This window comes from Pelmatolapia mariae, linkage group LG16_19 (genome assembly GCF_036321145.2).
Source record: "Pelmatolapia mariae isolate MD_Pm_ZW linkage group LG16_19, Pm_UMD_F_2, whole genome shotgun sequence".
Lineage (NCBI taxonomy): Eukaryota > Metazoa > Chordata > Actinopteri > Cichliformes > Cichlidae > Pelmatolapia > Pelmatolapia mariae.
Genome location: NC_086241.1, coordinates 17695274 through 17722308, shown reverse-complemented (window position 1 = coordinate 17722308; position 27035 = coordinate 17695274). Strand labels below are relative to the sequence as shown.

The window sequence follows — 27035 nt, the reverse complement described above, 5'->3', positions numbered from 1 at the left end:
CACCAATTCTAAGCCCTCTGTTTGCCACAGAATTCATTTTTTTTCTCCTAAGTCATTCCTGAGAATTCAATAGAAACTGAAATGGATCCCTTTTTAATGCCATATGCTAATACAAGCTTATCATAATCAAATCTGTGGGTGCCAAATAATGAAACTCCTCAGCGGCAATGTATAGTTTACATATCAAACTCAAAATTCCACATGAAAAGTACGACAACCAGCAATTTATGTCAAAAAATTTTTTCCAAGTGAAAGGTTGACTGCATATCATTTCATCAACGTCTAGCGGGAGAATAAAAAAAGGCTTTCAGATGAATTTGTGTAAATCCAAGAGTCTTCGCTCCATATATAAGTTTGTAATACTAACAACAGACTACAGAGAAACTCTACTCTCCTGAGTGCTGCCTACATAATGAAAATGCCATCCAATATGTGATACAGATGAGATGAGCGTGCAGTTAAAGTTTTGACTCGTAACCTGCCACTTTGTAGCAGTCTCTCCCTCTAGGAGATGCAGAAAGAGTAAACAAAATCCCATCAAACATACATCACATCCATCGCAAACTAGTTTGGACTAAGAAGTGAAACTTTATCTGAAGTAGTAGCAATGCCAGAAACCTATCAAATCCACAGAAAAGCATTAATGAAACTGTTTTTGGGCATCTTGGCTGCACCCTAGAAATGTTTAAGACTTGAGCTAAGTGACGGTGTACAAGGGGACTCTGACTGTGAGGATGGGGGAGACTTCTTCTAAGCAGCTTTCCCATGTTTGGGGGGTAGAGGGCTAATCCTCTGTCAGGGATGGGGAACTGCTCTCTTCACAGTATAGGCCGTGGGAGTCTTCTCCCCTCCCTCCTCTCTGCTGACACTCACCCGCAGGCTGGCATTTTCTTAATGCCGTATCAGTTTCAACAAGCGGAAATAAAGTTAAACTGTCTCAAGGCATCCGTTTGTCTCACTTTCAGAAATCCCCTGAGTGACGACTGTAATTCTCCTCACTTGTTTTAGCTTTTTTTAAAAGCCAAGCGTCTAACAAGGGCAAAAGCATGCAGGCTTCTGTTACCGTCGTGCAGCTGACATTTCTGCCATTACTCAATCATGAGGAATCATGGGACCTTGGAGAAGGTGTCAAAGCAAAGCTGCTTTAGAACGAAAAGGTTAAACATGGTAGTAATTAATATATTATATTATAAGTAATATCTTTCTAACCTAGACTCACTGCAGATGATTATTGGTTACTGTGTTTAGTTACAAAACACAACTGCTGATACTGAAATTAAAAAAACGCACCTGTGGGATGATAGACATTTTCTGTCGCAGTGTGTGAAGACCAATCTCAGACGTCAGAAATCCATCAATCGTTATTCTTCCCTCAGGTTCTGCCAGCCGGAACAAGGCAGAGATCAGGGAGCTTTTACCAGCACCAGTGCGTCCAACAATGCCAACCTACAGTGGAAAGAGCTAGTATGTTATATCTGTAAAGTCTTAGTAAATTCCCACAAAAAAAACCCATAAATAAATAAAATATGCTTATTATTTTGTTAGTAAGAGACCCAGGTGCCTGGCAAACTACAATATAAACCTTTGTACAATACTGGCATAAAAACTAAGGGAAGATACTCTATCCTATAATATTTATGTATGAAATTGTTTGTGTTTTACTAGACAGTCAAAATACTAAAAAAAATGGTGGGCAATGGAGAAAATCCTTCTGTAAGCCTCTCTAACCCTCATAATCAAGATTTAAAGCTAAAAATATTTCCCTTAATCAAATCAAATCATTTATATCTTAATCATATTTAAGTGCTTCAACTTAATGCCACGTATAAATTCATTTGTAGCGTTTGTGTTAGGGACAATTAACGTGTTTATAATTCAATTTAGCTATTTTTAAGTGTGCTATATTTTATTTAGAACTGTGCTTATCCCATAAACACCAATGTGGGTGGGTTAGAAAAGTGTAGTTACTATTTTAACCAACTGTAAAAGGTGACATAAACGGGGCTCTATAGTTTTGTGGCTCTTCTAAAAGTCACCCCATCAGGGTCAGCGTATCAAATCTATCAAATGTCATTGAACACACCTAATAAATTGGCCGAGTCAAAATTACCACTCACTCATACTTGTTTATGTGCTCTATGGTACTACCCCAGGGTATGGTAACCTCCAGGCCATCACCTGATACTTTCTTTAAACCACAAGGTCATACCATCCACAGGTATCTGCTAATGCTGTACATGTGTGTGATGGTAGTTAACACATAAAATGACAGTATAATATAGGGGTTTCCAGTATTTTACCAGAATTGGGATACCAAAGAACAAAAACTCATGCTGTGGGCTGAATCCAATGAACAGGAATCTTATTAGCATTGCACCGCTTGCTCTGCTGAACTAGTGTCATACCATTTAGGTTTGTTATATGCTGTTGCATAGCCATTGGGCATGTGGATACAGAAAGATAAGTGGTTAGGCTGACAGGTAATAGAGAAGTAATTATATGCTTACTCTCTCATGCTACATCCATACTCTCATAGGAGCTATTAGAGTAACTCCCATTCCCATTTTTAAAACACATAGGCCCTACTACATGTGACAATTAAGCCCCACCCCCAGTACTTATACAGTAAGTGCCTACATGGACATTTAAAAAATTACCGAGTGTTTGTATGAGACTGAATCTGAAATCGTGTCTTTGCACTCATCCGCTTTAACCTACATAAGAAGAATTCCACACTACGTGAATGTAAATACACACCAAAAATAATTGCATTTCCTCAAGAGGATACACCCAAATCGAATGTGAGAACCAGCAGAACCAAATTGAAATGCAAGGATTGTGAAATGAATTAGTGTTGGAGAATAATATAGTCTTACTAAAGTACTTCTTTCTACATGGAAAGTTGTTTGTAGTGTCGTGGTGACTTATGATAAAATCTTTATATATATATATATATGCAGTGTATGACTGCTGTATGGGACAAAGTGAAAGGGTCTTATACTGTAGATGGTAGGTGCAGGTGAAAGGGTGTCAGGGGAACTGTCAGGATGCACAAAGCCTTTTACCCCCAAGGCATGCGGTAGAGATCCCTCCCATGGGCTGTCAGAGCCAGGGCCTCTGCACTTATCAACCCATCCATTGTGAAATCAGCCGCCCTGGCCAACCGTAGCCATGCAAAATACACCCCCTGCATTAAACACAATTTCAATCATCCTCAACCATCTCCCTCAGCCTTCCCCTCTCTCGCTCTTCCTTCACCCCTCTCCCTCGGCCTCTCCTCTCTCTTATAGTGAATAAACAGTTGTCACCGTCAGGTAGCTCAAAATGCAAATTGGAGACAAATGGATCCACTTGAACAGTCTTAATTACATGATATGTATTCCATGAATCACAAATGGTATAGTCCTGAAGATTCAAAAGCACAATGTGGTGTCCCTTTAATAATTGATTTGAGAATAATGCCACATAAAAAAAGAATCACACCACACCTACTACACTAGCTGCATATCAACCTTAGTCATGGGCTATGCACCCCAGTAAGCATGCACAGGTGGGAATAAAGACAAGGACCTTTTCTCTAGATTTGAAGACAAGACTCAGGTTCTTCAGGACCAAAGGTTCACTGGCACTGTAAGAGAAGTTGACTCTGTCAAAAGTGATGCAGCCTGCTTTGGGCCAATCGCTCGGTGGCTGTTTGTCTGTCTCCCATGGTGCCTCACTCTCCAGCTCTGCATACTCAACCACTCTCTCCACTGATGTCATCTGCAAAAATAAAGCATATAGTAGGCACTTCCTTAAAATAATTTTTCCTCTTTTAACTATTTTATGAATAAATAAATAAGCTGCTCCTATATAACTTAATGTAACAGAAAATCCCTATAATACAATTTAATAGATTCTTTGAATTGACCCAGACTGGATATAACAAACCTAAAGTACAATCGATCTACCTGCATTTTGTTTCTTATGGCCAGCAGAGGCTATTTATCTGGTTTCATAAATCAGTTAAAATCTTTAAGTATCTGTGACCACAGTGAACACTATGCTGATGAGTTTATGGCCTCAGTCTCTAGTTTCAAGCCTAATTTAATACATCATGTTAATTTAGCAAATTATGGTCACATTTGGACTCAAATGAAAGTTAACCAACCATCAAACCCTTGTTCATCACATGTTCTCACCATGTTCTCAATTTCTGCACTCTGTCTGACGCCCCACTGGAACATGCCTGTGAGCGTAACTGCATAAGACAGAGCCAGACCCACTGCACCTGGTTCCAGTCCTGTATTATAAAAGAAGAAGTAAACATGCAGTCACACATCCACGAGTCCTTCCTCTTGCTTCTGCTAATAATGTCTCTTAGCATGCACAGAGTCAAAACCCATACAGTACCATCCCTGAGGTAAAGACAGCCAAAAGCAGTAATGGTGACAAAAACTGAGCAAATTCCATCGAGTCGCACGGCAAACCAGCGGGAGGTAGTCAGGAATAAGAACCAGGCCTCTGTAACAAAGACAGATTCCACATGCTGCATATGAGGAAATACTTCTTAATACAGTCTGAATATCATGAATGGCTTTAGATGAGACTGATAATGGAGCTCATTAGATGTTGATGTCTTGCATTTTTGACCTTATAACACAAATATGTCTTTTTCGTTTCACCTGAGTGAAGATCTTGATACTCATCAAACATTTGCTGGAACCTCTGCTGAACCTTGAAGGCACGGATGGTGCTCAGGCCTTGAAGAGAGGAGGAAAGGTGGGAGAAAACAGGACTCCGAGCTGTAGGAAATATAAACAAGGCAAAAAAACAGCTTAGCAAGGCATTTAACATTTTTAAGCGTTTTGACCAGATTTCTAAATACAATTGTAGTGTCAGGGTACATTCAATACTAATAGTCTGAACTGTTCGGTTTTATTTTGCAGCGTATCAGTATGTGAAGTGAAAAATATGAATGTGTACTCTGTTATACTAACAATAATACAGGTGATGCCCCTGATTTTTATCGTGATTTATGGAAAGGTCGCCATTCAGCCGTCTTTTGTTTCAACTCATTAGACTTACAAACTCCTTAACAAAACCTAAATGCCTCCTTGAAGGATTCAAACAAAACATTTGTTCTAAAAGATGATGGCACTTGTTAGTCAATGTGCATTTTGGCTCTCAGCTTTGAATAAAATAGAGGAACTAAAGCTTGATGTGGCCTAGTCATGACCACTTGACATTTTTTCCTATTATATGTGAAGTCATGAACTCTCATCTTCTGAGGAAACTGCGTGTGACCAAGGCATAGGCCACTGCCATCTTTAGCCTTTATGCTAATGATCACAGCCTTTTCAATAGCCTATTAGCATTCCTGTAGTCTGTGCTTTTATTTCTTCCCAATCCCACACCACAAAAAAAATAAAAAATTACTGGTAGATTCTAGACGCTTGATGTCCCTGGAGGTCTGCAAAAAGTAGCATCGCAGAAACAGGAAGACAACAAGAAGAGGAACAACAGGAATAAGAATCCAGGGGATGATGACAGCAGCTACTGCAATCACTCCGATGACTTGCAGAAATACCTGGGAGAAAAGGAGAGGAGTAAGCACAGTAATAACTCAACAGCATCAGCGTCAAAAGCTCTACTTCTGTTGTGTGGGCTACCGATGGGGCAGTGAGGCTTATTTGTTAGGGCTGAACAAGAAAAACCTTTCAGCTATATTTGTGTGAGACCATCTCAGGCACATAGTAAGGTAACAGCAGGTTGTGGGACTGAGCTTAAGTGACTCACAGTGTGAAAAGAAAACGATCGCAGCGCTAATTCTCACTTAGTAGCAGGTGAGAATTTACCACTTGGCCACTGCAGCTCATATCCCTGGCTCTCTAGGGTTTTCCCTTCAACACTTCTGGCCTGTAAGCCTCCCTGGCAGAGCAGCCAGCCAACGGGCATGGCCACAGTGACTGGCAGAGAGCTCTGGGAACCACACTGTGGGTGTCTGATACATCACACTCAAACCACACAGCCCTCAACAACACAGTGACTCATCACCCGTGTTAATGGCTCTGTGACACATCTAGACCAGGATACCAGAGCTGCCTAAACAGGATTGCAGGCAATGAGTCTGACGGTTATCAAAGCACCTACACCTGCATAACGTTTAGAAATAACCATCTCATAAAGACTCATTATGACTATTAATCTTAAAGATAAAATAATCTTACCTCAGCCTATATTGATGGTAATTATCAGGCACTCAAGTATCATGTGAGGTGGCATATAAAGTTTTATTATAGAGATATTAAAATTGACATCACACAATGACTCAACAATCTGAATAAGAAAACGTAAATGTAAATAATATTACCTTTGATACTAATACATAATAATTGCTGATTGATATATTTAAGTTAAAGTGAGCTAGCAAGAGTCGTTGCCATCAGTTAGTTTAATACTGATACTTTTATTAAAGATCGTATTAAACACCAGTTGAGAAAAAAAATAAACTACTTTTGAGGAAAGGGTGCTGCCATAAAAAAGAACAGCTCACATTTTTAAGAATTTTGTTATGTTCACTTTATTTAGAAAATTATATTACATTTCAAAAGGGAAATGTAATCTACTTCAATTACATTTTTTTTAATTAAAAGCATTGGGATATATTTACCTTGATACAACACACAAAACAAACTTGTCTGTCTGATTGTTTCTTCAATTACCATCAAGTAAACTTGAAGTGAGCCACCAAACTTGGCACCGTGCAGGTACATCTTAAGGTTCTCATCTATGTCGCATATGATGTATTCATGTTACCTAGCAACCAGCTAGCAAAGGGTTAAAGTGAACTGTTTTTGGTGTAATTTTTCTTTCACAATGACAAGTTCTAATTTGTATCAGTAAATCTTAATTTATACATTATATATAAATATGCCATCAGGTTGCCTGGCAACCACCTAGCAATCGGCTACCATGACACCAGAAAAGCATAGTATTGATTTAATTTCGTGGCCAACACCATAAACACAGCAAAACAATACTGTAGCATATACATGTATTAGTAAAACATAATACATTACTAAAGATTTAAGAAAACACAGTTTTTGGTTTGTTTCCTTACTTTTATTTGTTAAGCATTTTCACCAAGGAGAAGTAATGTCTCCTCTTTTAATTACGAGTACTTTTTTTCTATAATACTTTTTTTTTTTTTAAATAATCCTGCACTTTTTATTTAACAAGGGCACAGGACTTCCGTTAATAATGTCTCTTGTTTACCATTGTGGTCTTAATAATTTCCTTTACTTGAAGTATATCAACATTTCTTCCAGCCATTAATATGGGTTGGAAGAACACTTACTAACCGAAAGGCATGCAGCGCAGTATACGTTGTGTTCGACTGAAACCTCACACCCTGAAATTAGATACATCCAAAAAGATGAATCCTAAAACGTGGAGATTAGGATCATACTGTTACCTTCAGTGGACTCAGACTAGCCCAGAGAGATGAAAATTTAATTTAGCACCTTAATTACGGATGTTATCTGCTACTTAAGCACACATTTAAGCATGATCACTTTCAGTGTAGTTTTATGATGAAAAGCCAGTCAATTCCATTTGCAGTTCAGATAAGAGGGAATTACTAGTCTAACCATTGCAGTAGTGGAGCCCACACAATCAAACAGTGAGTCGAAGCTACTGAGCACAACTGATCCCAAGAATTTCACAGTACATAAGTTTCAATCTTAGCCTTGATGGAAGGCTACCAGACTGCAAAGTGAGATGGTGGCACACAGGCCATTACCGCGTGTTATCCAGCCTTCCCTTGAGGGGATCAAATATTAACTGAACAAATGTCTTATCGCCTACACTGTTTTTCTTTCACTACCCAGTTGATGACTGGTGACACAGTGACACTGCTCATTCACATTTTGCTGGTTGGTTAATCTGAATTCTAATTGGGCCCATTTCAGCGGTGGCCACAAAGGTCTGAGCCAGGCTGGCTTTATCTAACAGTGGGGTCATCTAAGGGGACAGTAGGAGGAACAGGAACCATTAGATACAAGTCTTGCCTCCTCCTGCTCCCCAGGGCCCGCTGTCGCCAAGGCCCTGTTTGATGTGATCCATTTGCGTGGTTTGGCGCTTATCGTGTCAGGATCGGGGACACCGTGGCCCCCACCCACACTACACACAGATGACTCTGATAAGTGAGCCTACAAGTATACACCTCACCCCCTCAGACCACATCCATATCTCCTATGAAACCACACAGGAACAGAAAACTCCCAAAGCCACATCCCGCTGCACATAAAAGTGGATAAAAGGATGAAAGGTTTTGTATACAAACTGTTTAAATAAAGAATTAGCGCTAATAGCTCTTTAGCGAGAAAAGAAAGCTACCGCACGCATGCGATTCAGTCATTCAGGCAAACTGGGCGCACTGCTGTGTCCAAAGACCATTCAGATCTCTGCTGACCCTAATTGCTTTATTTTCTCAATGATTCTATCAGCTCTTTGATGTCCAAATAAATGTAGAAAATTGGAGTTAATTGCTATATTTGTGTTCGGCAATGATAGCGACTGTTGTTCACCAGCTGAAAATAAACACTTCGCTTTAATTAAACATCCCTCCGGACAGACGGAATCATTATGCTTTTTACAACTCCCTTTTTCATCCTCCCTTTATTTACTGACAGTGTGCAATATTTGCCACTGGGAAAGAAGTGCAAACAAAACAGGAAATGAGGGGTGAGCGTGGTAAAGAAAAATTCTCAAAAGAAGTCCTCTGTCATCGTTGGAATTTTTTCTTCTTTTTTTTTTAAACTCCACACTTTTTCCGTGACTGAGCAGCACAATAAGTTGCAAGGGTCAGTGGTACTGAAACAAAACAGGGCCGTTCCACTTGGGCTCTGGAACAATACAAGTGACCCAATCCATTCTACTCTGTGTTTGGGCTTTATTTTAGCATTAAATGCCCAGATGCTGTGGCTTTTCTTTGGGTGAAATGACTGTGGACACCTCCTTCACATTTTCCCTTTCTGGGCCATTTTCACTTCATAAAGCTGCAGTCAATGTGTTTTGTGTGTGGTGAGGAAGGTCTGACACATACTGTGGTGGTCTCAGACGCTGTCTACATTGGTGGCTCAAGTAGTCCTAGGATTAGGCCTTTGTGTGCTGTGAAAAGGTAAAAGAAGTCACTTATTTGGGCTCAGTCAAGCTGCTGATTTCCAACCCCATTTTGGAAATAAGAGAAAGGCTTTGAAATGTGGTCTCCCCTCACTCTCTACTATAAATCACTAGTGTCCAGCAAATTCATTCAGCCTTTTTTTTCCTCCTGAAAACAACACACACACAAAAAACAACAATTCAAAAATACAAAAGTCAGCCTAGAATTCATTGTCCTCGTCATTCTGACGTGAGGTGAGATTCAAGATTAGATTGGGACTTTGTTGTGTCAGTTCCCAGGCTCAAAGGGCCCTGGGTCTGGCCTGCATTCTGAGTCAGACCAGCTGAGGTGCTGGACCACAGCATCATGGGAGACCACACATACTCACACGGGAAGCTTTTGCTGGCCGGTGCTCGCCATCAAATGACCATGTGTGGTATTGCTGAGTGGCCAGTTAAGTGCACACAAATACACACGCAGGGTCACATGATGATGTTTTCCTCTGTTTCGCTTTATTTTTCAGGAAGACAAGCACAGGTCAGTGATCCTAAGGCCGCCGCTCACCTTTCTGTGTCACAAAGGCACTGTCATAAAAACAATGCTCAAAGAGGGTTAATGGCACAGCCTATATATGTTTCCACTGGACCATCTTCTGTGTTTCTCAGGCTAACCTGTGTAATGCCTGGAGCCAGTGCATTCTTTAGTCGCCAGCGTGGTAAAGAAGCAGAGAAAGCCGGGTGAAATCCCATCCTACAGCGTCCACGATTACGTCAGCAGTTCTCATATCCCACAAAGCCACTAAAGAGGCCTGATACACAATGTGCCACAATATAGAGACTCACACAACGATCCACCCGCCAGTGTTTCTTTAGACAATAGCTGTCTTTTCTCTGCACTTGTGTGCGTCTTCAGCCCTTCAGTGCTTGGTTTGTCTCTGTTTCTTTTTTTGCTCTTTCTCACACGCACACAAAAGGGTTTATTGCCGTAATTTGTTTATTCCCGTCTTTATAAGGAATTAGCTTTGGCAAGAGCAGGCTGGGTCACACTTAAGTCAGCTGGTGTCTTAGTGAAAACATCCGGACAAACTGAATTTTGACTGGATAAGCAGGGCTATAAATGCAGTGCAGGTCCCAACAGTTGGTGGTGCGACTTGGTCAAGAGCCTTCACACAAAAATCCGCTGAAAGACCCCTGTACTCACCCCCTATTGTCTTGGCCTCCTCCTCTGCCCTCTCTGTGAAAATAGAGGCAACCCAGGATTTAAAGGTCAAGTCCACACAAAAGCTGACAGTTCCCAAAGCCTGAGGTGTTTTTAATTGACATTTCTGTCTTTGTCCCCTGACCATAAAGATGGAAGAGAAAGAGGCTTTTTCCCCAATATACTAAATTACTACTAAATGAGACCTGTGAAAAATAGGGCTCTGGGGTGTAACCAGGTTCCCCCAGCTTGAGGGAATCCCCTTGTTAGGCGGGTTTGGGGGGCAGTGCTGAAGGGCTGTGAAGTGCTTACTCCACCATAGAAAGGAGGGGGGGAGAGGCTAAGGCACAAATCCCCACACAGAAGCGGCCTCTCTCCATAGAAAGAGATAAACCAGTTAGGGCATTGTTTATGAAGTTTCACTTTATTCCCTCCTGACAACCATTTAGACAATAACTATGGGGAAACGTCCCTCCACGAATGAGCAACAATAGTGGAGATCAGCAGCTTTTCTCAACAGCTAATACTTTGATAAAAAAAAGAGTGAAAATCTTCCTTCCTGAAAGCATTAAAGGCTGCTCCGTGAAAGACACCTGCAAACAAGAGCAGAAAGCAGCACAAACAAAAGTGCTTTGTCCAAACGATGCTACCTTTGTCCACTCTAACAATCACATCCCACTTTCAGCTACAGCAAAAGACTAATGCGCACATATCCAGTCTGATTTTGACACGGCCTGGTCTAGATTTTATTTCTTTTACATCAAGACACAGTTAGAAAAATGAGGAAAGCAGGAGAAATTCAAGTAAAAGTGCACAGCTGAAACCCATCTGTGTTTTATGTCAGGACGTGGTCTACTCTCACTGTTGTTGGTTGGACCTATTGGCCCTCTACAAAAGTTATTATTTTACTTTAACCATTATTCACCTTATTATCAAAATGAGGGGAACTATAGCAGACAAAAAGCTTTTGTGCGTATATTCTTTTGTGCTTTCAGCATTTAAGATGGCTTTTGTCTACTGTGAGATGGGTATCTGCCACAAACATCATTCAGGCATTGTGGAGGGGGGATTCATTTTCAGCGCGCCTTTGTTCTATTCTTTGGCCCGAACCAAGGAGCCACGCCTGCTCCTCTACCTCGAATTGTGCAGCGAACATTCCCTTCTTTGTGGCGCTAGGTGCATGAGCTGGCTCATCTCCGCAGGGTTTCGTGGGAGATGGCTGTCACAGTGGCAGGGTGGCATTTGGTAACCTAACCTGGGCTTGCATCAGGGTGGCCCTTGGGTAGCAGGTCAATAAGACCTGTTAAGCATTAAGCGAATTGGGCTAAGAGGCGAAAGTCCAGGTGTACTCCTGTAAACACTTCATGTCAGACTTTTTCTCTTTGCCACTCGACACAATATCCTCACCTCACTCTCTCCTGACATTTCCACTATTTTCCCTTCCACATCTGATCCATCATCTTGTGGCTTTATTTCCTCTTTGGTGCCTTTCTCTCTTCCAATCACTTCCTTATTCTCCTTACACGTTCTCTGAAGATGCCACTTCTGTTGTGCCACGCTGAGGGAGCCACGCCCTCAGCCTATGTGCACACTTTTATTAAATCTGTGCAGGCGCTGGGCTGCGCTGGCGGGTAATCCTACAGTAATTGTTTCCAGATTAGGGGACCCGGACCACAAAGCAGGTTTAGCCAGGCATGAAATGGCCTCCCCATGCTGCTGCGCCAGCAACCAAACCTGCCGAGGTGAGACTCACCTGGATAAAGTCCACAAACGTCCACGGAAGCAGAGAGTCCAGGTAACCGATGTCCTTCGAAAACCTGTTGAGGATTCTTCCTGAGAAAAAGCACAACACAAAAGAACAGATTAGAAAAATATCTCTATAATAGAAACAGAATTTTTCTTATATTGCCAATATTGTTATGCCATTTGTACAACAATAATAGTGCGCTTAAGCGAGCTGAAAAAATAAGCAATTCCTTGAATATTTATCATATTAAGTTTTTTACTTTTACAGGTTCAGATGTGCATATGACATTTGGAGCAACAAATCTAAACCAAATGCAGATCTGCTTTATGCATTAACTACTCGACATTCATAAAAACAATATTTTGTTAGTTTCAATTCTGTTCGTGTCTTTAGACTATTAAGCAACTGTTATCAGAGTCCCCTTAATAGAACAGAGGTTACATACAGTGTGATATCAAATGGAAAACACAGGCCTATCTAGATTAAACAATGAATCATTATTTATCTAGTGATTCATAAAGACTGTCCTACTCTTGGCTGAATACACGAGGGAACCTTTTGTTAGGGAACAAAAGGCCAACAGAAGCTGCGTACCTGCCTTTATGTTCTGACTGGCAGTGTCAGTGACGTTAATTGAGTTGCCTCCAATCTGCTCGGTCGTTCATTATTTTGGCTAGTGCTCTGCAGGTGCTGTGGCAGCCCCTTATTGTTACTCCTTTAGTAACTTTGCTCCACTATTCTGATCCCACAGCACATAAGATTACACTCCAGCTGCTTTCACACACTGTGTACTGCAGGGTCACTGATAGCCAATCCCCAAAGCACACTTCCTTAAAGGCAGGCAAGACAGAAAGGCTTTTACTATCTCTGTCCCTGAAGGAAGACCCCTGGCTCTCAGAGGCAGACAACAGGTACCAGAGCAGCGGCAGCACTGCCACAGCTTGAACTCTTCTAAGGTCAAAAGACACAAACAATCTGCAGTGTCCTTAAAATAGGGCCATGATGTTTGTTAATGTATTTAGGAGAGCAGTTGTATTCCACTATGACAAATGGCTATGCACACAGTAATATCTGTCTGACGACAATGTAAATAAAGCAGTACTCACAAAATGTAGGGTGCAACCCCTGATAGAGTTAAACAAACCAATACAGGCATGCAGATGAGTTTATCTAGGCTCACAGAATACGCCATGGAACAGGGTGTGACTTGGTAAAAGAAAAGAGAAAGGAAACACTGGGCAACATGGTAGCAGAATGTGGTGGCATGGCACTCTGGAGGCGTGGTGGAGCCATGGCACGGCTGACCTAAAACTTGCCTCCGAGCCTCTTAACCAGTCCTACAGAGGTGGGCCCTGTAATCACCTCTCTCCACGGCCGTAAGCAGCTTACAGCTTTATCCAAAATGCCGCTCCTGCCTAAAAACATGCATGCAGACGAGGCCGGGCTCCCCATAACAGCCATTGCATAAACCCAGCCAGAGCATTATTCCCCGCAACAACCCAGCAATGCTCCAAATCAGCACTGATTCAAAGTCAAGTGGCGTAAGCATGTTGTACACTTGGAGGCAGACTAATCTTATTCACAGTGTGAGTGCCCCTTTAGCATACAGACATCCCGAGGGGAGGGTTCAAGCAAGGGGGTAGAGCGCTTACTATACCAATGCAGAATATCGCTGCTTTAGTCTGGGAATAAGGGGGGAGTACTTGTCAAACTGTGTTTGTGAAAGCTCCAATAATATTTTACGTAATTTTACTGTCTAAGCCATAGATGACCCAAATTCATGCATATCTGACAAACAATGCCAATAAGAAAAGGATAGGTTTCTCTGGGTTACATCATACAATGGTTAGAGGGTGCTAGAGCAGAGAACATCAGTCAGCTATCAGCTGTTTGACAAGCGGCTCAGTTAACACAGAGTTTCAGAGGGGATGAAGTAAAGAGCCTTCTCCATCCTGCACAGACTATAGAGGGGATACATTACAGTGATGCAGTTACACAAAGACATTCACTGCATGGAAATGCCTATGAGGTAAGATCGGTGTGGGACAATGGCTTCAATCACTCTGGGTGGTTGTCAACAATATCACCTATTGTGTACAGAGGGGTATAGACGTTTCAGGATATCAGCAGCATTAGTATCAAACAATTTCTCATGCTTTAAGACTCCAGGGGTGATTTGCACCACTTTTCAGGCTCAGGAAATATCAAGCCCTCCCAACTAAGGTGGCCTCTTAGGTGGAGATATTAAGTGAGAAGGGCCCCCAATCACACTTAAAGAAGTGGAACAGTGGGGTCCGGCTAGAGCGGGGCGTGTGGCAAATCGCTGTTCCCTGTAAACATCAAGATAAGGAGACGACTCAGAGCCGCTCCATGTGTGGGCCCCAGTGCAGTTGGAGGGGCCCTTCAGTGAGACAAGTGTGATAATGAAGAAATACTAGGGAGGGGGCTGCCAAGGCTGGAGGTGGCACGGCTCACCTGCACTTCCATGAAGGGCCCGGAGGCCTGGGGCAGCCTCCCACCGCCGGCGCCTTGCTGCCAATACTAATACATTCTAAATCCATTCTCTTCGCTCACACCGCCAGGCTCCTGCAATCTCCTCTCCTTCCCTTTCATGCAATTAAATAGTGGAAGTGCAGAGCGAGGGGGAGCCCTATCAGCCATACTGCACACACACACACGGCTCCATCTCCACATTCAATTTACACACTTCGATATCATCATCCTCTCTGCAGTACTTCCTTCACTTCACTCCTAACACTCTTGCATCCCAGACCTGAAATACAGACATTAAAAACATTGCCTCTGTGGACACAATTAGAATCTCACATCAGTGACTACAGAAGATCTAATGTTCACTGCGTCAACAGCAACACCCAGCTCTGAGATGGCCCACTATGCTGATGGGAGACAGGGCTGTGGATGTGTGTCTGTGCATGTGTTGACTGAAACTCCACTCCTCGACTGTGCTGATGAGCTGAAGCCCTGGCCTGCAGTCTCTGAGGGGATTAGCCCACTCAATGACACTAAATTACAGGGATCAACATCAGCTCAACATATCCACCGCTGTCTGTGCTGCTCTAAATGGATCACATTTGGATGAACAGCTGCAATAAGACTGTACACATTACTCAAACGGGGCAACATGAATATTTAAAGCCATTTAAAATAATAAAACGGAGGAAACAGCTGCTTGTGTTTTCTGTCATCTCTAAAATTATCAAAGAGTACTGTCACAACGCAAAAAAGAGTTTTAATCACTGAAAGCACCAACTTGGAAATCAACTATGTCTGCGCAGCACAAAAGATAACACAGTCACAGATTTAAATGGCGCAGTGGTATTCAGTGGCAGATACAGAAGAGCCACAATACCTCTCCGTCAATCATAATTCACCACAGCTGTACTCCATTGTTATAAACTACATTCACAGAATAACAAATAAGACCTTTGTGCAGCGACGCTTGAAATGGTAACCTTTAACTCTGAGGACGGCTATCAAACACCGGGCCTGTTCAGCAGCAGCAGCAGCAACAGCAGCAGCAGCAGTGCACCTATCACTTACACATGTAAACAGCTGTCAAATCCTTAACAGCACATGTGCACACAGTTACAAATCACTCACACTTGCGACAAGACAGTAGTGAATGTGAACGCTGTGATGGAAGTGGCAGGGCGTTTTTTTTTAAAGAACAAAAGTGTTTAGACAGAAAGAAAACATTAGGAAGGGAAGAAGGGGAGCTGACAACAGCTGCTTTTGTCGTGATGCTTTTTTACTCGAGGTAATAAATTAATTAAAAAATACATAACAAAAGGGGGGGGGTAAAATATAAGTACGTTGAATTTATTTATACAGTGCAAATAAAAATACTGATATATATTTTCTTAATTTATTGCTGACTGAATGGAGGAAAAAGGAAACGCAGATTCCGGGATAGTTGCGTGTGTGTGTGTGTAAATCCAGTCAAACATAGTGTTGTTTGCCAGACTAGCAACCGAGCTGTAATGACTGGACTGGTCACACAATGGTTACTGATAGCAGCACAACAGCGATCAGATAGCAGTGTCTGTTAAGCCTCTCCTTTGCTGCGCTATTAAACAGATTATTACATTATTCAAAGTGTTTGTTCTCCTCCTGTGCATAGATTACCGAGCAAGGCACACCCAGATAAGCTGCCAGGTAGTCCAATGCATAACACAACGGCGGCAGTAAAAACAAAAGTCAAAGATTAAGACACGCGGTGTTTGCTCCAAACACAGCTTTGCAAAGAAAAGCTTTGTCGCTACACCCACTTCTAATGCTAGCAGAAACCACAAGCTCCTGAACACCCTCAAATCATATTTAGACTTGTGTTACCAGCTTATTATGACTCATTATACAGATACAAGTTCCCCTTCTTGTTGAGAATTCCCACCCAAGCTGATTGTGTTGTACACGCATGTCACTATGAGGAGATTAGGCAGAGTAATTATCTACTGACGGGTGAACAATGCTCCAGAAAAATTAAAGTTATCAAAGTGGGCCACTTGACAGTTGACTTTGGATATGAATGACAGATTGTAGTGACATTACTTCACCTAATTAAAACAGGTCTTTAATTAATGCACTAATATTATGGAGATAAATTATGGAGAAGAGGGGAAAAAAACTGCAGCTAATTTAAGCAAATCTTGAATTATCCACTCACATTCATTGATGCCTATTTAAAAAAAAATAAAGAAAAAAGAACTGCTTCCCTCCCTGAGTAAAGTCAGACACGTTTGGAGTGTTTGCTCACTTTTAAAATTACGTCCATCTGCCAGCTTCAGTGACCCAGCAGCTCCAGCCTACAAAGCTAATGAAATAATCAACATTTCTGATACAGCACACAAGGCAAATATGTCTCTATTTACACTTCTTTATAATCCACACGCAACACCGTCCAAGATCTACTGCAAACACCATATATTCAATCTGATTGTTTGCTGTTTTTGTTCAGGCTCACAATAAAATAGATAGCACTCTCTTTGCTGGTTCTAAGTACATTATGGCTAAAAAATGAAGTCATATCACCACCGTTTTGACACAATTAACATCTTGCTTGCACAGTCTTTACCTGCCAGCAGCGACTTTTACAATGATTTCATTTTAAACTAAATTTCAGTTCTTTATTACTATTATACATCTTAGATAAATATTTATGAGTTGTTTATATTGTTTATTCACATTAAATAAAACATGACTGTTTAAAAACCTAACATGGGAAAAACATCTTAATTAAGGAGATTAAAAAATTAATTAAAAATAAAAAACAATACATGAATGTATAAATTATTACATCATAAGAAACCTGATAGCCATGACAAATTATAGAGGATAAAGAAAAGTATTTGAATGTTTGTAAGTGGATGAAAACATGACAAAGTAAGGAGCAGTCTGCTCTCTAGTGGCCAGATGTTCCAGCAACGACTGGATTCAGGTCCTTCTGGATATAAACATCTCATATCACTGACAATGCTATAAAAAAGGCTATGTCATTAAAATGTGAACGTGAAAGGCTGGTGAGCCACTTACCAATTGGGTTGATATCAAAAAAATGTATTGGCGTCCGGAGGATGGCGTTAAACATGTTGTTGTGAAGGGTCTGGGCTGAGCTCACCAGGACATTGAAGAAGACCAGACTGCGTACGAAGCCAAACACAACTGAAGTGGCTGTTAAACCTGACAAAAATACAAAAACTAACATCAACACACTATAGTCTTATCCTTGTGCTTGTTCTGTGATTAGCTATGCATTTCAAGTGTCATTGTTGAGCATACTGTACACACAAAAACACATTTTTTTCCCTCTTCATTTGTGTTTTTTTTTTTTCATTTACTTGAATGCTGATTTACCACTGTGAGCACAAAGCCTGAGCAAGTGAAGAGGCTGAGAGTCACGAGGAGGCAATCGGAGCAATCCAACGGCAGAGAACAAGAAAGGCACTGCTATCTCGCTGTACAGCTGAGGCCCATGTACACATACACTGGGCCTTGAAGGCCTTGGGCTACAGCCAAAGAACTGTGGATCTGTTCATTGAATGGCTGCGGTATTCAGAGATTCCCGAGTACACAAAAAGCAATATGCGCTCAGTGAGCTTCACCTGCGTAAACACCTAGGTACAGGTCAAGGTCCAGCTGCCGAGGGAAGCTGCCATTGAGGTGCTCGGTCACACTGATGTGCTTCTGTTCAGAGGCCCTGTCGAGTCAAGTCACAAAAGAAACAAAAATCCACAAGGACAAATAAACACAACAAAGGAAGAAAGCTGCAACATGAAGGCACTACACAACACACATTCCTCCCATCTTGAAGCACAAGGTCAGTTTCAACAAGTGACAGATAAAGTCAAGAAAGACAGTTTTGTTCACTTATCTTTTAAACCATTTTCAGTCCAAGTAAATGCGCCCATTTAGCTTATGAATCCCATTATTCAATTTTTTAAATTACTTAATGTATTTATTTTTGCAAGAAAACAAATCCTCACCAGCACGCAAGCCACCAGTCCTGCAGAACAAATGTAACCTACAAAATAAAACAAAACACAGATGTTTTTAGGTCAAACATTAAGACAACAACAAAACTACTTATGTCACTACAAATAATCTTGTGCTAAAAACTAACAATCCTTTGTATTTTTGCAATAATGATAGAAAGTAAAAAGCAAACTCACATGTGCAAGGGCATTCAATAAAATGAGGACCAAGAGGACCAAGAAGTTAGCACCTGCCATGAAATATTTCACATACATATGCAGGCCGACGTTGCCTTCAAAGCGGCTTTCCTCCTTTGTTGGTTGCACTACCTAGAAATAGACACTAGTGTCAATTCCAGTCATCTAGCAACACTTCAAAGCAGGCTGTAGTGAACGGTAAGCGGGAAAAGTGAGCTTCTTCTGCACTCTAGTGGCTTAAAGGATGCACAGCAGGCAGGCACAAGAGGAGTTTTATACATGCCTGGTTAAAAACTTGATTCTTTTTCCAATTAAAATCTAGTGCTTTACATACACCTACCATTGCAAGTGGCTCTGTTCCCTCAATCAAAGAGAAACGTGAGGAAGAAAGGGAAGACATAGATGAGTTGTCAGAGAGTGCGTGGGGGAGGCCAGAGACGGTGCCTGGGAGAGGAGTGGTGTTCTGCCTCTGCTCGTCCTGGTCCTTATCCTCCTTAAGCAGAGAGGTGAAATCTAGTCCAGAGCCCTGCAACTCACTGTAGGTCCCTCGGGCCACCATCTGGCCCTGACAGAGAGAAAAGAAATGCAGTTAATAACGGCATAGCTGATTTATATTGTCATAAAGATTATGTAGGCAACATAAAATGTAGGCTCAAGAAAATGTACTACTGCTAATATTACCAATAACAAACTCTTAGACAAGGAAATTAACAGTTTTGGCATTTTAACTTATTTTTAACTTATTTTCCTAAAAGTCAAAAAATGTATTGGAAAAGGGCAACAGTATTGCAAAAAAGCAAACTATTACGAAACACTCCTGTTAAAGTAGAAAAGTACATCATGCCTTTTGCCTAGCTTTAATGCTAGTTTAATGCTAATCAATATTATTTTACATTGAACATGGCCATGTATAGCATTTAAAAAACTTTTTTTTCATAAAAATGTGTTTATTCATTTTTGTACAACCTACATAAATGTTGAATGTTGGTGACTACCTCATGTAGAAAGGCTGCAAAAAGGTCGGGGTGGCTGTGGGTCATATACTAATTAGATGGACAGGAATTCATATCCCATCTTTTTTAAGTTGCGTATTGAAGGGTCCTTTGACAAGATATACAGCTCCAAAATCTGGGTCTGATACGACAGTTAAAGTCCTGTGTGTGAATGATGAAGAGATTTTTAAAAAAAAAAAAGTCATCTTAAGCCTATAGTAACTACAAATTTCTTCTTTAAATGGAGATATTAAGTACAAAAAAGGAGCAGAAGTTCATTTTTTTAGGTTGATTTTATTTTTTCTTTGTTTTGAAACATAATAATTTGGAGTATAGAACTGTTGAAGTGTTAGCGAGCTTTTAAATACAATACATTATACAAAATAACAAACTTTTAGCAGTGGCCAAAATTTATGTCTAATAATACAAACTGTGATTAAAACTCCTTGAACGGCAGTTGTACTGGTTATCATATTATTAGTTCAGTTCATCCCTTTTCAGATTATGAAAAGTTTTTCCAATCGAACTCATAGATTTTTGCCACTGACTCTGTTGCACATGTTCTTCTGGAAGTTCCTTTGCTAAATATATAGAGGAGAGTAATTAAATCAAGTGTGTAAACTGATTGGCTGAAATTTGCAACACACAATTTACACCTAATTGCGCTGATATTTAACACCAAAAAAGCCTGTCATACTTTTTGTGCTTGATACTGACATGAACTTATTCCCCCTGTGGTTAGACAACAGCCCAACTTTTATAAATCACCCAAAAAACTAAACACAAATGCAATTTTGCCCTGTTTACTGGCCCTGGCCCTAAATGCACTGACACCCTGCCATGTGACTGGATGATTAGACGTTTGCATTCATGAGAAGTTACATAAGTGTACCTAATAAAGTTGCTGATATTTTATATTTTAAATCAAAACTCAAGCTCACACCTCCTTTAAGACGACGATCTGATCGGCAGCCTTCAGATACTGTAGCTGATGAGTAACCAGGATACGAGGCTTCTTCCTCAGAAGTCCACAAATACACCTGCAGAGAAGAAATAACATGAAAAACTGCCAACTTCTTTTCACAAACAACAGTAAGATGCTGGCAACAGGACTTACTCCTCAAAGAGGTGCCGGCCCACCTCAGCATCCACAGCACTGAGAGGGTCATCAAGCAAATAGATATCTGCATCCTGGTACACTGCTCTAAAAAGACACACACACAGACTTTATCTCTGTCACTGTTACCAAATAAGCCGGCATATTTCTGTATTGTTGTCCAGCATACCTTGCTAAGCTGACCCTTGCCTTCTGTCCTCCGCTGAGATTGGCCCCTCTGTCCCCGACAATCGCCAAGTCGCCACCTGGCAGCAGGTCCATGTCCTGATCAGGGTACAAAAGTAACTTTTTCCAACATTCCCATTTGCACCAGAGTACTGCAAGCCAAAATAGCTCTAACTTTGCTACAAGACTGTATTATTGACAAGCATGCTTCAAGGTGATTCTCACTCTCTTTAGGGCACAGGCTCTCAGTACTCTATCATACTTCTTGAGGTTGAGCTCCTTGCCAAAAAGGATGTTGCTTCGAATTGTACCGGGTAAAATCCAGGGTTGCTGAGAAGTGTATGTAAGCTCTCCTTTGACTTTGATGACACCACTTTCCTGGCTCAGTTCTCCCAGTATGGCACTAAGGAGCGAGGACTGAAATGCACAAACAAAAAATTAGGTTTAAACTGCAATATTTACATTTTGGGAAATACCTTTAAAATCGCTTTCTTGCTCAGAGAACCCAGCATGGAACTGGAGTCGAGAGGTCTAGCAAACCTACAAAAACTGTTTCCCAATTAGGGAGGACATTTTACTATGTATGTATTAAACAAGCATCATATACTAATAAGGAAACTTTAGAGGCAGGGTTGCTGCTGTGAAATTGGTGGTAAACGCAACAGATTTTCAGTAAGAAGTATTTAGAGTTACCTAACCCATGTCGGGTTCATGGTCATGTGTGTGCTTCACTAAATCTGAGACTTGACAACAGACCTGACCTTTCCAGCTCCAACAGGTCCAATTACTGCCAGGAGCTGCTCTGATCTCACTGCGAAAGACATGTTCTGCAAGGTTGGAGTTTCAAGAGTCTGTAAGAAAAAGTAAGGCAAGGCAAGGCAAGGCAAGTTTATTTATATAGCACAATTCAACAACAAGGTGATTCAAAGTGCTTTACAGAGACATTAAAAACAAAAACAAATAAAAAGCACGATTTAAAATTGATTAGTAAGTAAGCCAGTTTGAACATCGGTGTGTGTAGTAAATACACAACAATTTATTTAATTCTTGGTTCACCTACTATGCATAGCTCAAAACCACAAATTTGTCTCACAAGCATCACAGCTGGTGTAGCATAGTGCATAATACTAGCTATGCCTCGAGGGCTCAAAAGATTGCATGCGATACATATTTAGGATAAAAGGAAAGACGCATTTCCCAAAATGTTTCCTACCTTATTCCAGTAGCATATTAAGTCCTGAATTTTCACCATGCAGTCCTTCTCTGCCACAGGAAGGCCTAGATGCTGAGGAGCAACTTCATCCAGCAGAAGAAATTGCTTAAAAGAATAGTAGATTATTTGTTTTAGTTTTTATACAAAGTAATCAGAACACACTACTGGAAAATATATAGCCTCTAACTGTAATATATTTACTTTAATCCTTTCTATGCTGATGAGAGACTCAGAGACCTTCTCTATGGCACAGGGGAAAAAGAGCGTGATGGTGAGTCGCACTGCCCCGTAGAGGGTAACTGCCATGAACACTCTGCTGGCAGACAACTTGTTCCCTGTTAGTACATAAACGCAGACGGTGACGAAGATGATGACCTTGCTGGCCGCAAAGAAAGACGCCATGTTCAGGGCACGCAGGTAAGAGCTTTTCATGATCTTAGAGATTTCCATTCTGTGGAAAACAAAATAGGATAGCAGTGTTTGGCACAGTTTTTATTTTATTGCACTTTACAGTAATCTTCCTTCTAACTCACTCTAATATTCATATTAAAAAATCTGGAACACTTAATAATATCACACTTGAACCTCTACAGGTAGACATTTGGAGGCTGAATATGTATATTGCTAGATCAACTGTACCTTCTGACCTCATCCACCAGCGCACCAAAAGGCTTCTCCCACCCGTACATCTTTATAACTCGGATCCCAGAAATGACTTCACTCATTGTGCGAATTCTCTCATCTGTTAAGACTGCTGTTTCAGCCCTGAGACAAAAATTGAAACTATGGAATCGATGCAACACAACAGTACATGTATGGTATATTTAATGAATCAGACAAAAGACTTCAAACCTGAGTCTTGAGAACAAACGTCCAAACATGGTCTGTACTGGCATCATAAAGAAGAAGACAGCCATTCCTGCAAGACACGACGGGCCGATCGCATACAACAACAATATTATCACAGACGCTGCTTGCAGGGGACCGATCCACAGAAAGTGCAAGTATAATGTGACCTGTAAGAAAAGCATAAGCAGCAATATTGCAAAGGTAAAGAGCGTAAGGTCATCTATAATACAAGTCAAAAGAAAAACATTAACTCAAAGATACAAGATACTAAATCCCTGCAGAAAAACCTACAAAGGCCATAACTTTCTGTTCCTCTTTTTACGCCAACGCTCAAATAAATACAATAGACAAAACAACAGAAACACCTGTCAGTATATTACGATATAGTTCAAAATCAGAGTAAAAATGAATCAATCAATATGTGTATAAAACACTCCCAAAAAAATTGAGCAATATAGCTTTCAGGAAGTTAGGATTTAAACTGGAAACTGAGTGCAGATATTTTCATTCACCTCGTCAAACTTGTTGACATCATTGGATAAGAGGTTCACAATCTGTCCTGTAGTTGTTTTGGCCAGGGCTGAGCTGTTAAGACACAGAGCCTTTGCAGAACAAAGGTGTAAGTTCAATTTACCACGGCAGAATTCAGAGGATGGCATTTATTCGCAGGCATATCATAATGACTCGCCTTTCGATAGATCATATGGCACACGGCCACGCGAATCTTCATCCCAGCTCGTTGAACGTGGTAGAAATAGAGATGGTGAAGGACAGTCAGACTGATGGTTGAGAGTGAGATGCCCGCAGCATAGATGTACGCCTCAGAGACTGCAGGTAAGTTAGCTGGGTCGTAGCTCTCAAAGTACTCGATCAGCTTTCCAAGTAGCACTGGCTGAATGACTTTGATGACTTCCTGATAGCAAAGGGAATGTAAAACAGAAATGTCAGTGTATTTTACATTTTAAAGCTTCTCACTTCTTGCTGTGCACTTTCACTGTTACTTTCATATACCTCTATAAAGATGTACGATCCAATGAGCAAGTATGATTTCCAATAGCACTCAATGAGGGCCTTGGTAAGTTTAGGCGGCCGTAAATCGTGGGCGGCCTGTTGAATTTCTTGATTCCAGTACCTTTGAAATGTGTCAGAAAATAGAAAGAAAACCAATTAATACTCCTGATAGGAAGATTTTCAAAGCCAGTAATAAACCAATGCACTGCTGGTGATTCCCCAGGAAAGAAGTAAAATCACTTTCTACTTAGTGTATTTTAAGAGAAGAGTGAAGGATTATAATTGTTCATTTGTATTGCTCATATAGATGTAGCTAACCAGGTATGGATCACTATTATCGCTACTATCACTACTGCTGATACATAATATTAACCATAATAAATATAATACTACACAATATGAACAGTATGTGGCATACAGTTTTCTAAACACATTGATAGATACTGCATAGCTGTCGGGATTTTACACAATTACATCCTGTCATATCAACCTGAGATATAAACAAAGGTAAAAAGCAGGAGCAGGTTCATGAATCCAGCTGTGGCTTTATCCACCATCAACCTCGGCCCTCTCAAAATGTATTTAACATTGCACAAAAAACTGTTCAGTTATTCTTATCCTCTCCAAACAATTCCAACAGAGTTCAACAATTCACTATTTCACAACCAATGTGAATGTAGCCTTGGTGACCTGCCAATAAGGTCCTTATGACCTCCTTACCTTGTCTGGCCCACTTCCCTGCTCATGTTTACTTTAATTTCAAATTTTGTCAAGAAGCTAGACAAAAAACACCTTCTGGTCATTCTTACTCTGTGCTTCTATTAGAGTGGTTACTGTAACACCTCTTATTGTTACATACTAAGAATTTGCTCTCAGTGTTTAAATCCAGGCCGGTCATCAGGCCATCCTTGACATCAATGCCACATCGGAGTTTGTAGTAAAGAGAAGCGTTGAATTCACCACTCAACTTTCTGCTAGTACTCTAAAATGCTATATGCACCAGACAAAGGTGTACTCTTTTCCAATAGCAGAATACCCAGCTGTGTAAAAGCCAACCAGAGACTCATGAAGGTCCCTGCCACTTCCTGGCACCTCTTTAATTGGACGTCACCGATTTATGGGAGGGACTGCCCCCTGTGAGAGTGTTTGGCATTAAGGTTGACATTGTGCTTGGAGGTGAGCCCACCTATATATAGATAGCACTACTTCTCCATCTCCCACATGAGACCAAGCTCCTTACCCATGCTGCTCTTTAGCCAAATACTTGATTGTAAAAATCACTGTGTCTTCAGAAAAGCCTTGACATTATTAGATTTTTGTAAGATGCTAATGAAGGGATGAAACATCATTCTTCTAAAATACATGCTAAAGAGAAAGTTTCACATTTTAAAATAAGTTTAATTGAGTTGAGATCTGTTGACTCTGAATGGTTTTTATACTCATCAAATTATTCACTGATCCTTTGAGCACTATGGATACTCATTGTGGAAAAGACCATTCCCATCAGGATTGCCTAAGACGGTCACTTAGATTAACTAATTTACCCTTCCCTCTGCAGGTAAGTAAACCAAGCCAGGAAAATCCCAGATCCCCTGAATGCAAGGTAAAACGCTTAGATCAGTGCATTTGTTTTGGGCAACAGCAGACACACCCTCTGTCAAGAATATTTAACCATATCCCTTTATTCCTCATCTCTGCAGACCAGTGCTTATGGATTCTGCACTGCTTAACTCTCAGATTCACAGATTGATTTCTGCACTGCAACTTTATAAAACACTGTTTGCAGACTGTTTTTCAAACACAGTCTGATCCTGTATTAACATTCTCGGTCTTCTGAGGAACACCTGCTCAGGTGTTTTATTTTATGTATCACACTAACGCTTAAACATCTGCGGCCTACAAAAGAGTGCTGTCAGCAATAATTTCCAGCCCTGTTTACTCACATCCTTGCCATAGACCTTTAGCAAAACCACTTGGCTGTAAGGCAGTCTCCTGGCATGAATGTCAACAATGAATGAATGCGCTTTAACTCATAGTTTTGTATACATACACATAGATTTGCATCAAGTATGAGAATTCTTAATAGGGGTAGCTCTCACAAGAGTCACCATACAACTACCATCTAAATATAGATGGGCCCATCTCCAAGCACACTTCTGATGCCAAACTTCGTCAAAGGGGGCGGCCTCTCCCCCTGCACATGAGATCTTCATATTGTGATGGAGACGTTCATAAGCCTCTCCACACACACAGGGATTTTAGCAGTGGAGAAGGGTGTCATTTCAATACAACTGGTGCTTCCCATGAGTGTGCAGCTCTAGCTTCAACATATAGTAGTTCAGAGTACTGTAAGTGAACAAGGTCCTGAATGCCATATGCTGACATTTGCGCAGAAAAACATTTGTAGTGAGTTTTACCATAAGCTGGATGTTTCTACAGTTTTAAGCTGACATTTTCACTGCCATTTCCACAATCACTGATGCTGGCAGCAAGAAAGGCCCAAAGGTGGTTTGTGTCTGTCCTCTTCAAAAGCTCTGAAATGGAAGTGAACACCAGCAGGGAAGTGGGTCAGTCAAGGTAAAGAGGTCACAAGGGCCTAGTTAACACTGGCAGGCCACAAAAGCTGGAACGGCAGTGTTTGTAAAACCCACTCCATGAAGAGTTGCTCAGAGAGGACAAGCATGATAGAATGGCCTTTTGTGCTATCTAATAAAATGTCACAGGATACAGTACTGGAGAATAAACCAACAATGATGGCAAATGTGAATGCGAGTTCTGTTCATGACCCTGGTTCTGTGCTGTAGTACTCGACCTGATATGAAAGCGGGAGTTGTCTGAACCGTTGTCTCAATCAGTGTCTGAATTTATTAGCACGTGAGACTGTTCAGTTAGTACTTTGTATAGCTTGACTTT

At 40.9% G+C, this 27035-nt stretch overlaps 1 protein-coding gene across 3 annotated transcripts in view; it reads right to left on the bottom strand.

The window, feature by feature from the left end:
• LOC134644167 (ATP-binding cassette sub-family C member 4-like) overlaps nt 1-27035 on the bottom strand; it is a 34618-nt gene that overhangs the window by 6610 nt on the left and 973 nt on the right. The window contains exons 3-26 of one of the 3 annotated variants that reach the window (XM_063496921.1): nt 24123-24243; nt 23800-24024; nt 23624-23713; nt 23115-23278; nt 22902-23027; nt 22464-22713; nt 22263-22367; nt 21811-21900; nt 21275-21466; nt 21054-21148; nt 20885-20971; nt 20711-20807; nt 19116-19340; nt 18776-18907; nt 18590-18627; nt 18209-18303; nt 17640-17786; nt 12096-12175; nt 5419-5569; nt 4665-4784; nt 4393-4503; nt 4182-4282; nt 3571-3762; nt 1291-1446 (exon numbers count right to left, since the gene is read on the bottom strand). In XM_063496921.1, coding sequence (XP_063352991.1) covers nt 1291-1446; nt 3571-3762; nt 4182-4282; nt 4393-4503; nt 4665-4784; nt 5419-5569; nt 12096-12175; nt 17640-17786; nt 18209-18303; nt 18590-18627; nt 18776-18907; nt 19116-19340; nt 20711-20807; nt 20885-20971; nt 21054-21148; nt 21275-21466; nt 21811-21900; nt 22263-22367; nt 22464-22713; nt 22902-23027; nt 23115-23278; nt 23624-23713; nt 23800-24024; nt 24123-24243 — 3190 coding nt within the window. Of the gene's footprint in view, nt 1-1290; nt 1447-3570; nt 3763-4181; nt 4283-4392; nt 4504-4664; nt 4785-5418; nt 5570-12095; nt 12176-17639; nt 17787-18208; nt 18304-18589; nt 18628-18775; nt 18908-19115; nt 19341-20710; nt 20808-20884; nt 20972-21053; nt 21149-21274; nt 21467-21810; nt 21901-22262; nt 22368-22463; nt 22714-22901; nt 23028-23114; nt 23279-23623; nt 23714-23799; nt 24025-24122; nt 24244-27035 lie in introns of those variants that run through there. The other 2 variants (XM_063496922.1, XM_063496923.1) reach the window with 2 other exon arrangements.